This window comes from Pan troglodytes, chromosome 1 (genome assembly GCF_028858775.2).
Source record: "Pan troglodytes isolate AG18354 chromosome 1, NHGRI_mPanTro3-v2.0_pri, whole genome shotgun sequence".
Taxonomy (NCBI): domain Eukaryota; kingdom Metazoa; phylum Chordata; class Mammalia; order Primates; family Hominidae; genus Pan; species Pan troglodytes.
This window is the reverse complement of record NC_072398.2, coordinates 113,736,220-113,753,369: the sequence shown is the minus strand read 5'-3', so window position 1 is coordinate 113,753,369 and position 17,150 is coordinate 113,736,220. Positions and strand designations below refer to the sequence as shown.

The window sequence follows — 17,150 nt, the reverse complement described above, 5'->3', positions numbered from 1 at the left end:
CAACCAAGATGTCCTTCAGTAAGTGAATGGACAAATAAACTGTGGTACATACAGACAATAGAATATTATTCAGCACTGAAAAGAACTATCAAGCCATGAAAAGACATGGAGGAAACTTAAATGCATATTATAAGTCAAAGAATCCAATCTGAACAGGCTACATGCTATTTAAATTTTACCTATGTGACATTCTGGAAAAGGCAAAACTGTGGAGACTGTAAAAAGATTAGTAGTTGGCAGGGGATATGAATAGGTGGAACACAGAGGAGTTTGGGGGCAGTGAAAATACTCTGTATGATACTGTAACGATGTTATTATACGTTTGTCCAAACCCACAGAATGTACAACTGAATGCTAATGTAAAGTGTGGATTTTTTAATGATAATGATGTATCAGAATGGTTTCATTAATTCTAAAAAATGTACCACTCTGGTGAGGGATATTGATAATGGGGAGGCTATGCATGTGTAGGGGCAGGATGTATGTACAAACTTTCTGTAACTTCTGCTCAGTTTTGTTGTGAACCTGAAACTCAAAATATTTAAAGCCAAGTGAAGCTAACGTACTAAGCCATGAATCAAGTTTGTGGAATAACCCCAAATAGAGGAACCATTCCAAGTGTTTTCAAAACATAGTAATTTGGGTGCATATTTCAAGGGGCTGCATTCTAAGGATAAAAAGAACTACAAAGAAAAAAAATTGTAATGTTTTAAGTAATTATGTAGTTAGCAGTAATACTGGTATTTGGTTACTGTTGAGTATGTATTGCAGGAAAATGCAAATGAATATTTATATTGTTGTTATTGAATATTGGGATGTTTGGCATGAAAGAAAGGAGATTCAGCTGTAAATTGATTAGGTTAAGTAAAAATTGTAGCCCTGGATTTATTTAAATGTATTAATTTGAACCATATGAAACTGCTGTTTCTCTAGTCAAAAACCATTGAATCTTGGCAGCTTAATAGGGTTCAGCAAAATGCCAGCATGACCCATTAATGTATTTTGTCTCTTAGAAAATCGTGTATTTCCTGGTTCTGTCCATTGAAATGTCTAGAAACAAGAGCCAGTCCTGTAGCAATTTGCATGCTTCTTGGTTCTTGGACCCAGATTTGAGTGACCAGTGTTACCTGGTGTGCCCAGACTTCCCAGTTTCAGCACCCGAATTTCACATCCCAGGAAACTCTTCAGTTTCAGGAAAACCAGGATGATTGGCCACCTTCACCCAGATTATGGTACCTAATTATCATTTCCCATGAAAATGAACTAGGGCCTTTGGGACAGTTGGCTGATTCCATACCTGGGGCATGGAATGCATTAAAATAAGCCTTGAGTATCTTATTTTACCACATAACAAGAAAGCTATCAAAAAGACTTAACATGATGGTACCAACAGGACTCAGGAGCCACTCTGAAGAGGTTCCCTCTGGCCAAAAATAAGACAATTGGAACATCAATAAGAATAACAACTTCAGTAGATTGAAACACATCAGTTGTGCTCAGTTCATGAGTTCATAATGTACTAAAACCAAATTTAAAAACTAATTGGTCATTTCTAGAGAATGCTTGGGAGCTAACTCATTATTTTGAAAAACGATAAAGAAAGATAATAATCAAATGCTGCTTTTCCTATATAAATTGAACCTCAGAGTAACCACATTGTTGATGAGGGGCAGTTTATCTTTATGTGAAGATTGTAGTTAGTAAAGAAGGAATGATAGACTAAACCACTTTGCAAACCCTTGATGAAATTATGGCTCTAGACAATGATCTTCAGTGGCACTGACATCATGAAAAGAAAAGCAACCAGGCATCGTATGCCACCTGAAGGAAGTATACAAACACTACTTGGGGAGTATTATTGCCAAAGAATATCTGAATTTTGCTACTAAAGAAGGGAAAATGATGTTCGGGGGCACCTAGCAGTTTCTGGCCAGGGTCTTCTCAAATCTGACCAATAGGTGACTGCCTATTTGCTCCAACACACCTGTGTTCCTAATAAAAGGAAAGTGTGATCATATCCTTATTCTCATTTATTCATTCATTTTCTCTCTCTCTTCCTCCTCTCCCTTCCTTTCCCCTCCTTTCCCATATCCATGTCACATTTGTTCTTAGTGACCCCTCCCCAGTCCTTTAGCAGTGCATTGTGTACTCTGATTTTGGATTTTCAATAGCTGGATAGAGTTTACCTTGTGAACATACCACAGTTTTTTGTGAAAACAAGGAGCTGCTGTGAAAACAACTTAGGTTGTTTTTGCCTTATGGTATATTAAGTAAGGCTGCAGTAAATATATTTGTGCCTTTTTGCGGGGAGAAGAAGGGCACATCATTGATAGTTTCCCCAGGATAACATCTTAGAAATGGAATTGCAGAGTCACAAGATATTAATAGAGATACCAATAACATCTACTCAATAGGTTAATGACAGTATATAACAGCTGTTCTTAAATGCAACTACCCTATGAGATAAGTATATTTATTAGTCTCGATTATAGTTACCCTGTGAGAAAATGGAGGCACTGAGAGGTTAAGGCACTTGCCCAACATTGTAATGACTTAGTGAGACTATAGGCACATGACTTAGTGCAATGTCTAGATGCTTCATGATAAATATTTTTAAGGCTTATTATATACAACTGCCAGAATTGCCCTACCAAACACAATGCCAAGTTCTGCTTCCACTGGCAGTATGAGATGGTCAGAAACAAACCTTCTAGTGGAACATTTGCTTCTTTTATTAAATAACACAGGGTCTGGAATGTATCAAGCTTGTGCATATAAGTTTGTTTAGAAATAGTCGAATCTTGTTATTCATATTAGTTCTACAGAGTCAAGTTAACAGTGAAATAGCAAGTAGTGAAGTAATGTTCCTGGGGGAAATACAGGGGTAGGTTCCTGTGAGCCTCTAGTCATAACATTTTTGTTAATGATCTGTTTATAACCTTGTTTTATGTGTGTCTCTGTTTAAATAAACCTTAATATATAGGGTTGATTTATTGACCTTGAACTCATAGCCAACAGCACTGTAACTCATGCCTAAGTGAAGCTTATCTAATACACCTATTTTCTCTGCAAGGCACATCGCAGCCTTCTTGCACTTAGGAACTCTTGTCAGCCCTTCAACACTATACTTTGGGACCATTTAAAATAGTGAAATCACCAACAAAAAAGCACAAAAATGCAAAATCATGGCACTAAATAGACTGCAAATAGGACACTTGTTAACAGTGTAAGAACTTGAAACAAGAAGGCAGAGCTTTACCTTTTTCCACCTCTGCTGAGAATCTGCTTATTGGGTGACTCAAAGTTTTCATCACTGTTCTTATGTCTGAGAATGACTGCTTTGGGTATTGATTTGTGGATTACAAATAAATTTCAGTAAATAAGCAAACCGCAAGGTGGAATCTGCAAATAATGAGGATCCATTTTGATCAGTTCAACTAGTTGAATTTCTTTTCTTTTCTTTTTTATAGGTCATTCAAGACACAGATATGCACTTATACCCGTACCATTAGCAGTAATTACAACATGTATTGTGCTGTATATGAATGGTATGTATGCTTTTTAAAACAAAATAGTTTGAAAACTTGCATTGTTTTCCAAAGGTCAGAAAATAGTTTAAGGATGAAAATAAAGTTTGAAATTTTAGACATTTGAAAAGAAACAAAAACTTTTTTGCTTTACTTATGTGGGACTGCTGAGCATGCTAGGTTCCTCCAAAGATCCGCATTATCTCAAGGTAGAATGAATCCTTGGGCCACAGAGAGCTTTACAGGCCTGGGAACACAGCCTGGACCTGTTGCATAGCCTCCTTTTACCTGTGATCTGCTTCAAAATATAGTTAAACTTCTGGTCTCCAAGTCAGAGTTTGCTAAAGACCTCTTTAGGCTGCCACCTCTGTAATTTTCATGTCATATAACACGAATGGGGCTCCCAGGTAGGAAGGGAGTTTTGGTTGAGTTAAGTGACTTGCGTAATACAAGTAATTGTGCTTGTATTACTTCCTGAGCCTTCTCAGTCCCCTAGCAATCTTGGGCAGTCATACAGCTTGAAGAACTGATGACTTGGAGAATTTGTTCCCAGCCTGTTCATTCCTGGTAATGAGTAATCCCTCTCAAATCCCAAAGGACAGGGAGCAGGCTGTAATTCTGAAGAGTAGATATTCTTGATGCCACAGCAGTTTCCATACAAGCCTTCACCAAAAGGAAATATGCCAGACAGGGAATGCCAAAGAGTAAACTTTCTACAAGTGATAGTATCTAGGATCCATTGTGTCGTGAATCAAGTTTATAAACTAGATTTCAGTTTCCTTAGACCTGCACTGTTTAGTATGGTAGCCAATTAGCCACATATGATTATTTAAATATATAATTTAAAATGAAATACCATTAAATTTAAGATTCATTCCTCAGTTACACTAACCACCTTTCAAGTGCTCAATACCTACATCTGGCTAGTGGCTACCATACTGGATAGCCCAGATAAGGAATAATCCTATCATTGCAGAAAGTTTTCTTGGTCAGTGCAGAACTAGACTATTTTGCGATATCAGTGCTAAATATAATTTCCTGATGATAACATTTTCATATTATAAGTTGTAAATACCATGAAAATCCATCCCTAAGTAATAGATTATCAGTCAGTTGACTCTCCACTAAACAGTATTATAACGATCAGCTGAAGAAAGTTTTCAGCTATTGCCCAATGCATAAAATATTTTGGGAGCTCAAATTTTTTAAAAATCCATTTTAATCCCCAGATATCAGTATAATAGTTAATCATCTCCTGAACAGGTTGGTTCCCAGAAACCAAAATCATTTTCCACTCAGTGTTGTTGTAGATCTCAATTAAAGAACTAACCCAGGATACCTGAACTAAAGAGAAGTGGCACTGAGTTTCCATAGAACTTCAAAACAATTGGTTGATTTCACTTAAAAAAAAAAAAAAAGGTCATTCAATATACAGAAAATTAGTCAGTACTGGGTCAGTACTGTTAGCCCCAGATAATCTGAAAAAATTTGTTCTTCAAAAAAAACAATTTGGAGGCCAGGCATGGTGGCTCATGCCTGTAATCCCAGCACATTGAGAGGTCGAGTTGTGTGCATCACTTGAGCCCAGGAGTTTGAGACCAGCCTGGACAACATGGTGAAACACTATCTCTACAAAAAAATACAAAAATTAGCCAGGCATGGTGGTGCATGCCTGTAGTCCCAGCTACTCAGGAGGCTGAGGCGGGAGGGAGGCAGATGTTGCAGTGAGCTGAGATTGTGCCACTGCACTCCAGCCTGGGTGATGGAGTGAGACCCTGTCTCAAAAAACAAACAAACAAAAAAACTCAGCAAGCATCTTAACCTTTAAGCAACCTTAAAGTCATTAATTGGGAAATAGTGAGATGTTTGGCATGGAATCTTCAGAAGAGGAAAGAGTTGAATGGAAACAGCTCCAGCTGCCTAGTTGTAGTTGACAGACAACTTTATAAGCTCTAGTCAACCCTATTGACTAAGCTTCTGAACCACTAGCATAGTTCTAGGGTCAGGCGGATGCCTACTGTGGGCAGGAAAGTGATGCATGCATGTGTGGGAGCAGTGTCTTAATGTCTGAAATAGTAGCCATGAGCTACATGTGGCTATGGAGCACTTGAAATGTGGGAGTCCAAATTATCATGTGCTGTGAGTGTAAAATAATATGTTTCTAAGACCGTGTGTGAAAGAATGTAAAATATCTCATTAAAAAATGTTTATATTGAGTACATGTTGAAATAATTTTATATTTGTGACACATTGTGTTAAATAAAATATTAAAATTTACATTTTTTTTTTACTTTGTAATGTGGATACCAAAAATTTTAAATTACTTATGTGGCTTGCATTATATTTCTATTGGACAGCACTGGTCCAAACTATTCTAGCCTTCCCTGCATCTTCAGCCTTATGCACGAGGTAAAATTAGCCATTTTGTCAACAGTTTTTGCATTTGGTTTTCTATCACGTTCTGACCAATTTTTGAACAACTCTTTGGACCAGCTCTGTAGCCGATTTGATTTAAAGCATATAGGATAGCAGGAAATCCCAGGGTGATGGGGCTCTGGCTTAGTTTTCCATATTTAGGACTCTAATAGGCAGTCAGTAACTCCACATTTCAGCTTTTCTTTTCAGTTCTTTAATTGAGAAGACAATTTCTTCATTTTTAGGTATTCTGAAATGTGACAGAAAACCAGACAGAACCAAGTAAGTACACTGCAGGCTGTGCACTCTGTGCCAGAACAACAGCAGCCCTGCTGTAGATGCCCATTACTTGGGAAGCCAGATTGTACTCATCTGTTGGTTGCCCTGTACAGTAATAAGAAGTAACATCAGCAGATATACTAACCATAGTGTATTAAGTACCAACTGTGTGCCATGCACTGCACTAGCCACTCTCTGCATACCGTTTCCTGGAACCCTCTCAATGAGCCTTGCAGGAGGAGTATCATACCCCTTGCTTAGAGACAGCGCATATGAGATTCATAGAAGTCAAGTGAGATATCAAAGTCACGTTGCTAGTAAGTGATGGGCTGGGATTTAAATCTAGGTCTTTGGACTCCAAGAGTTATACTGTTAACCACTACAATACACTCCCTCCACCTCCCATCCCAGAAAAAGTTGGATCAGGGATAGGGTTCACTTCAGGAGCCAGGGTCAGAGCTGGGCCTGTAGTCACATATAAAAGATAGGACACAAACACAATTAGCAGCAGTGTTGGTTTAATAAACCGCCATAGGATGCTCCAAGAGGCCCCCTCCTGGCAGATCCCACTGGTGGTCAGGAGGCAGAGGCATGAGCTGGGTGTTGAGGGATGAGGGGAAGAGTTAAGGCCCGGGGTGTGAAGGGCAGGACAAGAAGTAGCAAGCCATCCTCTTTGGAGCAGAGAGTGTTGAGGCATTAGAGAAAGATGGGGCTGGGCTGGCAGGTTGGGCCAGGCTGAGACTTTGAGAGAGGCTTTGGGTCATTCTTTAGGGAGAACCGCAGAGTTTTCTAGCAGAACTATGCTTTAGTAAGATCACTCTGCTGGCAAAGCATGGGACTAATTAATAGGAGATGAGATGAGGACACTGGTTAGTGGAGTAATGAAATAATCCAGCCAAGCAGAGAAGAGGGCCTGAGTCGAGGTGATGGTGGCAGAACTGAATATGCAGAGCTAGGTTTGAGAGAAACAGCAGAGGTCCTGTTAGCAAAACTTTCATCTGGCAGTGTAGGCTCTGATGCCAAACTCCCTGGTTCAAATGCCAGCTCCATTTCTCACAGGCCTTGGACAAGTCACTTAAACTCTCTGTGCTTTGGTTGTCTTCTGTGGAAAATGGGCATAATGATAATATAGAAATGACAATGATAGCATAGATAATCACATAGAAATAACTGTGTCAAAATATATTAATATAAGTACAATGCTTACAATAGTGGCTGGCTCATAATAGTTTTCAATAAATGTTAGCCATTATGATTATTGTTACTATTATTTTTCAAGAAAAATAAAAGCGACAGGACCAAGTGTCACAGAGGAGTCACACAGGAATCTTGGTTGGGAAGGAAAACTATGAATTTTTGCTTTGACAGGTTGATTTCGGGGTGCTGGTGTATTACCTGGCTAGTGATGTCCATGCACAGAATTGGAGTGTGGGCTTCACGCTAGAGTTACGGATTGGGGCGCCTCTTCATCTGGACAGTAATTGATGCCATGAGCACCTGAGGTCACTAAGAAAGAAAAGCTAGATGCCCTAGGGTGATGGGAAGGGGCAGAGGAGGCGGGACTGGGGAAGCAAAGTCCAGGATCAGAGCCAGGGTAGCCCCGGGTTAGAGACTCGAGGGAGGAGGCTACATGTTAAAGCTGCAAAGACAAGGAGGTAGGCGAGGGGTTAAGACCTTTGGTTTTGTTGAGTCAGTTGCTGTGGTCAGTGCAGGGATGAAGTGAGGGTGGCTAAGCAGCAGCAAGGGCCTAGGTGAGGTGGGATCGATGGATGGGCCACAGGTGTCCTTTCTCCTCAGCTGCCAGGTGGAACAGTGCAGGAGAAACAAGCTGTGGCAGGAGGCCTCGGGGCAAGGAAGTCCAAGGGGCAGCTCAGCCGGCCACAGACCCAAGCTGGGAGGACCCAAGGCCATGAGGGGTTGATGGGCCAGGAGGCTGGGCAGAGAGGAGCCAAGTAGCTGGAGATGAGGTGAGGTGGGAGAGGTAGGGACCTCCAGGCTTGTGGTCAGAGGAAGGCATTTCAGATCTGAGCAATATGCGTGAGCCCCAGGTGAGTGCAAGAGCCAAGTCAGGTCTCTGCTGAGATCTAGGTGGTTACAGTGGAGGGGAATTCTGAGTGGATGGGGGAGGCATAGCCATCACTACCAATGATGGGGGTAGGGGGGCATCATCCAGGGCCACGGGGAAAGGGGATGGGTATTCTGGAACTCATCCCTTCCTCTGTTCCTTTCATCACAACAAACATTATGGAGATTATGCGATACCAGGCACTGTGCTAGCTGATAGGGTGGGGGTCAGAGTACCCAGCGAGGCTAGACATTGTGTGGGATTCAGAGAAAGCATATAATAGGGCTCCTCCCACAAGAAGCTTGTGGCCACACCAGGGAGAGAGAATGGATGCACGTGAGCATACGAAACTCTTAGAAGGACTTAGGCAGGAAGCACAGGTGATAGGCAGAATGTGTGATATGATGGTAAGGGCTGAGCAACCAACGCAGGGGAATTGGAGAGGCCAGAATAATCAGAAAAGCTTTGGAGGGGGTAGGATGTGACCTACATTTTCAGAACAAGAGTGGAGTAGAAAAGGCATTCCAGGTGGGATAAACAGCGGAGGCAAATACATGAGAGGGAATTAAATCTGTTGTGATTTATTTGATAGTAAGATTGACCTGCCTGGCATCGAGTTGAAGTAGAGGCAAAAGACACTGAATATTTGCAAGGAGATCCTTAGAATGGAGTGATATGGAAATAGGCAGCCATTATAGGTTCTTGAGCAGGAACATTTTGCATGAAAAGCACTGCTTTGGAATGATGAGTCTAGAAAGGTAACACTGACCTCTCTAAGGTGGCATTCTAGGGAGAGACCTGAGTATTTGGGGCTGAGATTGAGAGAGGAGCTTACTTTTCTTGGTATATTTTTATTTACTATTCAAATTCTGCATCATGTGTGTTTACTGCCTATTTAATAATTATTCTTAAATTTAAAGAACCCATTGTGGCAGCAGGGGGAATTCTCTAAGCTCAGTTACTAAAGGGTTATGAAGCTGGGTATGGTAGCACACACCTGTAGTCTCAGCTACTTGGGAGGCTGAGGTGCGAGGATCGCTTGAGCTTAGGAGTTAGTGGGAGGATTTCTTGAGCCCAGGAGTTAAGAGACCAGCCTGGGCATCCAAAAAATTAAGTTAAATTAAAATGTTAAAAGGTTCTGTATATGGTGGAGATGGAGGAGATCGGGGGAGGAGATGAGAAAGGGGCAAGCATAAGTAGGAACAAATGCAATATTTCCCCAGCTGCGCGAGGGTAGGAGGAGGAAGAACTAAATCCAATTAGGAATAACAGAGGACAGATGAGTAGATAGCAGACATCTGACGGGAAATGGCCACGCCACACTTCTCACCCAGGCAGTTCAACGTAGGCAATTTCTGAGTGCCCTGGTATTTTTTGTGTAAGTGTCTAGAAAACAGATCACAAAGTTAGCCAAATTAAAAAGGAAGCAGGGAGTCCTATTTCTCTGAGAAGAAAGATTTACAGGTGGGATCTCAGGCAGGAGCCAAGCTGGAGAAGCAGGCTTGATTCCTTGTAGTGGGTGAGGAGACTGCTGGGAGAGGGCAGGGGAGCCAGAGACCGGCAAAAAGCTGCCCCAACAAGAATCCTGTGCCTGCCAACCTGGTTTACAAACATTTCCCACTTTATCCCCCTCAGAAAGTCACAGCACCCATTTGATGTTCTGTGAGGCTCCCAAGGAGGGAAACTTCTAGTTTGCTGTCCTTTACCTCACCCCTGTGACCACAGCACTAATTTCTCATGAATTCTTGTTACCAATGAGATACAAATGTTTGGGGAGCTCTGGCCTGGTCTGATTTTGAGCTCTGTGGAAATACTCAGACCATGGGGGAGGAGGCCGGGAAATGGACTCGGTTTGAGGGCTTGCTCAAGGATGCGGTTTTGTTTTTTGGCTGATTTACTCCAAGACAGCCAGAGATTGTTCTGTCATTGCCACAGAGGTGACTAAACAGGAAGGTAAGTTTGAGGTAGGAAGAAAACCATCCCCAGGAGTTTCATGTAGCAAAGAAGGAAGTAGCTGTTACAAATGGGTGACAGTTTACATATGGGTCTAACAGTCTCAGCTCTGTTGTTCAATCTTTCAGTTATACTCAGAGAGTCAGCGGGAGGAGCCTTGGGGCTGCTATTGAGTGCAGCATCCTGAAGGCTATTCTTCAAGTGTTACTCAGACTAGTATCCCAAGAGCACTCAAGACAGTTCTTCCTCCATCCCTGCTCCCTAGCTCCCTTGGCTTTGATGAGTTTATTACAAAAGGGCTATTCACTTTAGAATAGGAGGGTAATTAAGACTCCTGGTCTGCAGCCCAGATTTACTGCATTTTACAAGTTAATAATATGATTTTTTTTTTGTAGCTCCAATTGATTGGTAACAGAAGATGAAGACAACAGCATAACTAAATTATTTTAAAAACTAAAAAGCCATCTGATTTCTCATTTGAGTATTACAATTTTTGAACAACTGTTGGAAATGTAACTTGAAGCAGCTGCTTTAAGAAGAAATACCCACTAACAAAGAACAAGCATTAGTTTTGACTGTCATCAACTTATTATATGACTAGGTGCTTGCTTTTTTGTCAGTAAATTGTTTTTACTGATGATGTAGATACTTTTGTAAATAAATGTAAATATGTACACAAGTGACTAGGTGGTTTGGTTACTGTTTTCCTAAGATAGAAAAATAAGGGTCACATACCCTTTTAAAATCTATACTCTTTCTCCCTTGCTTTAGGGGAAAAATAATTCATTGTAGGGTCATTCATGGAGTGAGGGAGAAAAGTACTGTCCCTCACTGGGTTCCACTGCTGTCAGTAGGAGGCAAGTGAACACATGGGTCTTTACTTCTAGCTGCTTTTGAAAAGAGCAGATCACCACCATCCAGTGCAGTTGTATAACACAGGTGGGGCAGGGAGACTTCTCTCGCTGCCATTAATTAGCCTACTTAGTTTGTTGCATTGGTTAGCTGTCACATTGGGAGGTCAACAGCAGACAATAGTTGGAAAACCGTAGTCATAACAAATACAGAGTGGCAGCCACTCCTGAGGAGGTGGACGATGCCAGTTGCCTCCAGCAGCCATGTAAACCCAAGTCAATACATAGACGCTTTAGCTTGTGCCTGCACTGTCCCTGGAATTCCTGTCACATGAGAGTCTCCAGGCTGAAGGAAGAAATCAATATTTCTTGACTCCAAGATGGGCCTGTCAAGGTGGGTGGATCACAAGGTCAGGAGATCGAGACCATCCTGGCTAACACAATGAAACCCCATCTCTACTAAAAATACAAAAAGTTAGCTAGGTGTGGTGGCGGGCTCCTGTAGTCCCAGGTACTCGGGAGGCTGAGGCAGGAGAATGGTGTGAACCCAGGAGGCGGCGCTTGCAGTGAGCCGAGATCAGGCCACTGCACTCCAGCCTGGGGAACAGAGCGAGACTCCATCTCAAAAAAAACCCAAAAACCAAAAAATAAACCCTCAGGCTACATGTGTTCTCTCTAGAACAGCCTGCATCTGAGCTCCCACAGGCCTCAGCAAGGGTGGGAAAGGAGCCCAGAGTGCTTCTGGGAAGACCCACATCTCCCCAGCGCCCCCATCTCCACGTGGCATGGATTCCTATCCTGTCTCAGACTAATCTTGTCAAACCCTTTATCCCAGGCCCTGTAGGAAGCCCATGACTCCCCTGGAGACTTCTGTCCCATGCAGCTCTGTAATGCCCCACTTTCTGCCCCCATCCATCAGCAGCGACATCCCTGATGTCCTCCTCTTTTGCTTCGCTGTTCTAATCGAAACCCAGCTCTCCCTGGGGATGCTGCCTCCCACAGCCTCTCAAGGGGTAGCTGTGTTCTTTCCTGCATCCCTTGTATTCAGGGCCTAGGGGAAAGAAGACGTCCTCCTTGCTCTTCTCTGCCTGCAGACCAGTTCTCCTTCCTCGGCTTTGATGCTCATGCCAGCTAATCATCACCACCTGACATCCCTTGTTCTAGTTATCTTTGTTATTCCCTATCCCTTGGAGGTTTTAGCACTATGTCAAAGTCTTCTCTCTGACATCACTTCTTCCAGATTTTGAATGCTTTCAAAATCTACAGATCTAATACCCTCGCATGGTCTTTTCTTCTCCCTTTTTCAGCTAGCCACCCCATAGCCATGCTGCTGACCTATAACTGCAGCATCCCCGAATAGTCTCTGTAACAAGCATCTCACTTCGCTAGTCCCTACTTCGCATCTTCCGCATCACCCCCTTGAGGGCTCCAGTGCCAAACATTCTTCAACCCCACTAGAACCTACAAGCCAGTGACCTTGCTACCTGTTCCCTGGCCCTGAACCCCTTCAAGTTCTCACTCTTCCTCTTACCTGGCTTAGATTCCCATTGTTCATCATTACAATTACTCCTTTTTCTTTTCTTTTCTTTTTTTTTTTTTTTTTTTTTTGAGATGGAGTTTCACTCTTGCTGCCCAGGCTGGAGTGCAGTGGCACGATCTCGCCTCACTGCAACCTCCACCTCCTGGGTTCAGCCTTCCAAGTAGCTGGGATTGCAGGTGTGCGCCACCACGCCTGGCTAATTTTTTTTTTTTTTTTGAGTCGGAGTCTCGCTCTGTCACCCAGGCTGGAGTGCAGTGGTGCAATCTCGGCTCACTGCAAGCTCCACCTCCCGGGTTCACACCATTCTCCTGCCTCAGCCTCCCAAGTAGCTGGGACTACAGGCAGCCGCCACCACGCCCAGCTAATTTTTTGTATTTTTCAGTAGAGACGGGGTTTCACCATGTTAGCTAGGATGGTCTCGATCTCCTGACCTCGTGATTTGCCTGCTTCGGCCTCCCAAAGTGCTGGGATTACAAGTGTGAGCCACCATGCCTGGCCTATGCCTGGCTAATTTTTTTTTGTATTTTTAGTAGAGATGGGGTTTCACCATTTTGGCCAGGCTAGTCTTGAACTCCTGACCTCAGGTGATTTGCCCACCTTGGCCTCCCAAAGTGCTGGGATTACAGGCATGAGCCACTGCGCCTGGCCTACAATTACTCCTTTACCATCACTCTTTTCCTCTCTGGCTTTGCCATTCTCATTTTGCCAAGTCCCAACCATGGTTATAGTTACCTCTACCAGTTTCCTCTCTGCATCCAAACTGCTGGACATGCCTGGAGAAAAATCTAACACCAAGCTGATTAGTTTCTCTTTAATTACTTCAAACATTTGGCAGATTTATAGTGTTTCTCAAATGTCCTCATTACATTGCTTTGTCACTGTCTCCTCACTTCTCTTCCTAGATCTTCAATCCTATGTCCTCACTCTCAACTGATCACTTAGCTTCTCAACTCTCTGAAAAAAATAGCATTCAGAAGAGACCTCCCTCACACTTCCATCACACCTACACACCCAGCTCTCTCAGCACCACTGCACTTTGCCTCTCCTCCTGTTAATCCAGGATACACTCTCCTTGCTCCTCCTAAAACCAGTCTCTTCATTTGTATTAGTCTGTTTGGATGGTGCTGGCTGTCTTAAACAGATGTTTACTTCTCATAGTTCTAGAGGCTGGAAAGTCCAAGAACAAGGTGTTGGCCAATTCAGTTCCTGGTGAGGGCTCTCTTCTTGGCTTGCAGACAGCCACCTTATCACGCTATTCTCAGTTCTTTGTTTTGCAAATGAAGAAATGGACAGAGACTTGCCTCAGGTCAGTTATAAGTGGCAGAGCCAGGATTCAACCCCAGGCAGTGTAGCCCCAGAAGCCTCTTAACCATCAAGCTATAATGTAAGAAGATAAATGTGTGCAGTCAATCTTCCACATATAGTAGGGAGCCCTCCAAAAATCTTCTCCAAGTTTTGTTTTGTGTTTGCTCCAAGAAAGAGTCTATCTTTAATTTAGGTATTCTCTAAAGAGGTCATTCGCTTTTAACCACTTATGTTGAGCATGTAGCAAATACATCAAATACTAAGCTGAACTCTGCCTCTAGACTCTTAAAGCTAGATGGGTTCTCAGAGGCCTCGTCAGACAGACAAGAAAACTTGGACTGTGATAGGGAAGGTAATTGGACCAAGGTCTTATAGCTAGTTCGTGGCAGGAGCCCCAATACCCTGGTCTCCACTCCAGTGCTTTTCCACAACACCAGGGTGCCTCCCAACAACCACTCCTAGTGTGGAGTGGCACCAGCCTGGGGAAGATGGCACTGGCTTCTGGGCTATGCAGCTGGAGCCTAGCTGCAGCCCAGCACCTGGTGAGGGCTTGTGGTGCTGGGCGTTTTGGGAGGCACCTCTGGGTCAGAGCGGGAGTGGTGGATAATGGCAGAAGTAAATTCAATGTGAACAAATGTGTGGATTGCCCAAGCCGCCTGTGTTGACATCTGATACCTAGAAAATGAGGTACAGTCCTTCCTGTCTCCCCAAGCCTTTCCTCTTCTTGATCTCAACAATTCTTTTTCTTTTTCAAGATCCTTCCATGCAAAGGAAGAACTAGTCCTCATTGGAGTAGGCCCACATGGCTTGATTTGGGGATGACTGAGAAGCACCCCCAAAGAGGCAGTCTCCCTCAACAGGCTCCTGAAATCCCACACCTCTCACTGCTGTAGATGAAAGCAATTCAGGCTGTGAACATTACAGCAGTCTGCTTGGGAGGGATGGCTCATGATACCGCTTCATCAGCATGCATCTGCTGAGAACCATTGCCCCGGCAACCCACATGTAGCCTGGAGCAAAAGAAAAACGTGGGCCTCTGTGGTACAGGTCTTGATGCATTTCCCTTTTTAAATTTTTTTTTTTACTTTAAAAAAATATAAAAACAGGTTCTTGTTATGTTGCCCAGGCTAGCCTTGAATCCTGGGCTCAAGAGATACTCCCGCCTCGGCCTCCCAAAGTGCCTCGGATTACAGGTGTGAACCATACACCTGGCCTTGATGTATTTTAATTGGTTAATTTTTTCCAGAACATTGAGGTAGCATAAAAAAAGTTGGAAAGTTGAAAAGTAGGTACATTAAAACTTTATATTAAGTTTAAATTATTTTACTTATACCAAACAAACAAACAAAGCCCAAGAATTTATTAGAATGTTACTTTCCTGGCTTTGATGGAAGAACACTCATTAGTAAAATCTTCAAAGTCTACTTCTTATTTTGTTTTCAATTGAGAACATTGTCAGGTTTGAGAATTTTTTCTTGAACAAGTGATGATTTTAAATATTTTTAAATTAACTTTAGCTCACTTGCAACTTCTTTTGGATGTGCCTTTATTTAAAAATTTGATAGTTTGTTTATCACAGATTTTTTGCCCTGTGACTAAAAAAAATTGCATTAAAATATTATTGATCTTGATTACTGAGGTTTTTGATGTTGCCCTTGCAATTTCTGCCTAAGGTGAGTGTCTCATTTCACGATGAAGTCATCCATCCATCCACCCATTCATTCAACACATAGTTCTTGACTGCCTACTTGGGGCTTGCATTCTAGTGGATAGAGATAGACATTAACCAGGGCAAATAAGGAAACCACAGCACTAGAGCCATAGAGAAGAATAAAACAGGGAAGGGGGTGGGGAGTGTAGGAAGGGACAAGGAAAGACCTCACTGAGGGACCCTCCAGCAGAGCTGTCAAGGGGTCACAGATGGGATCCCAGGATGGGGATTCCCAGCAGAGGCCCTGAAGTGAGAGCAGGCCCTGCATATTCACAGACCAGTGAAGAGGCTCATGTGTCCAGTCAGCCCACAGGCATGTTTTTTTTGGCTCTCACAGTATTAAACTTAAAAAAAAAATGATATGCCTTTAGATGGGCATCTCTCTCCAGTTCACAAGCTCTACTCCTCCCTATTTTCTTGCACTCATTTGTTTCCCGCCTCTGAACTCAAGCTGTGGGGATAATTGTGTGCTTTGAACATGTCCTGGGAGCAAGAGAGACACAGGACAGGAAGACAGGGCAAAGCACATCTGGCCTTAAGCTGTGTAGATTGAAGATCAAGGGCAAATCCCCACCCTACTTCATAATGTGAAGTCATAGTCCACAGTGCCAGGGCAGCGGGCTCCCCAGAAAGGGGTGGGGTTTAAATTCTTCACCAACCAAGAGAAATGGGAACTTAGAATCAGAAATAAGTTGAGTCACAGAAACTAGAGGGCATTATTTTTTTTCACATCTTAGTTTGTGGACTGAGTCATACCTACAAGGATAAAATCTATTCCGCCTCTCCTGTGTTCCAGACACCTTCGATCCCATAACCTCTATTTAATCCTCACCACAATAGCTCAAGCTAGATGGAATTTTCCTACTATTATTCCTGGGTGACACAACTAAAATTCAGTGAGATTAAGTGAGTTGCCCAAGGATGTGCAATGGGCTGCTGGTGAAAGCAGTATCCAGATCTCCTCTGCCTACCTCCAAAGAGTAGGCTCTTCCCCAGGAACCTTGCTGCTTGTCATAGAGATGGAGTCCCTCACTCCATCCCATTGCTACAAGTGTACACAGGGTGTGTAGGTATGAAAGCAACTCTGATGGCCCTGTCATTGTGGCAAATACTTTAAAAAATGTTTATCTTATTTGAGTCTCAAAACATCTTGGTGAATCAGATAGCATCACCCCATTTTGAAGACAAGAGAACAGATGTACTGAGTTGAGACGACATGCCCACAGTCATCTAGCAGTGACTAGGAGATATGAATCTGGGTCATAGTCCTGTCCCAGCACTGCCTTGCTGTTCCCAAGACAGGATTGTAGTATGCTGTCTACCCTACCCAAGCCATGCCACTCATCACAAACTTGGCCACATTAGCAAAATGCTACACAATGTATTTGAAAAAGGAGGATATAATCCTCCATGCCTCCCAGCCCATGCCCACACGCAACCCTAGATATTTTCATCATAGAATAACAGTAAAATCAGAGAGCTGGGTATATCCTGACAGGCTAGT

General features: G+C 42.9%; 1 protein-coding gene across 9 annotated transcripts in view; it reads left to right on the top strand.

Moving 5' to 3' along the window:
- The window catches only part of CD58 (CD58 molecule), a 120,281-nt gene that overhangs the window by 47,842 nt on the left and 55,289 nt on the right, over nt 1-17,150 (top strand). For 7 of the 9 annotated variants that reach the window (XR_010157056.1, XR_010157059.1, XR_010157061.1 and 4 more), the window contains exon 4: nt 3,471-3,548. Coding sequence is in view for 6 of the 9 variants with exons in the window: in XM_063810862.1 (XP_063666932.1) it covers nt 3,471-3,548 (78 nt within the window). In the remaining 3 variants the exon portion in view is untranslated. Of the gene's footprint in view, nt 1-3,470; nt 3,549-6,187; nt 6,225-10,634; nt 10,923-17,150 lie in introns of those variants that run through there. The other 2 variants (NM_001427916.1, XM_009428487.5) reach the window with 2 other exon arrangements.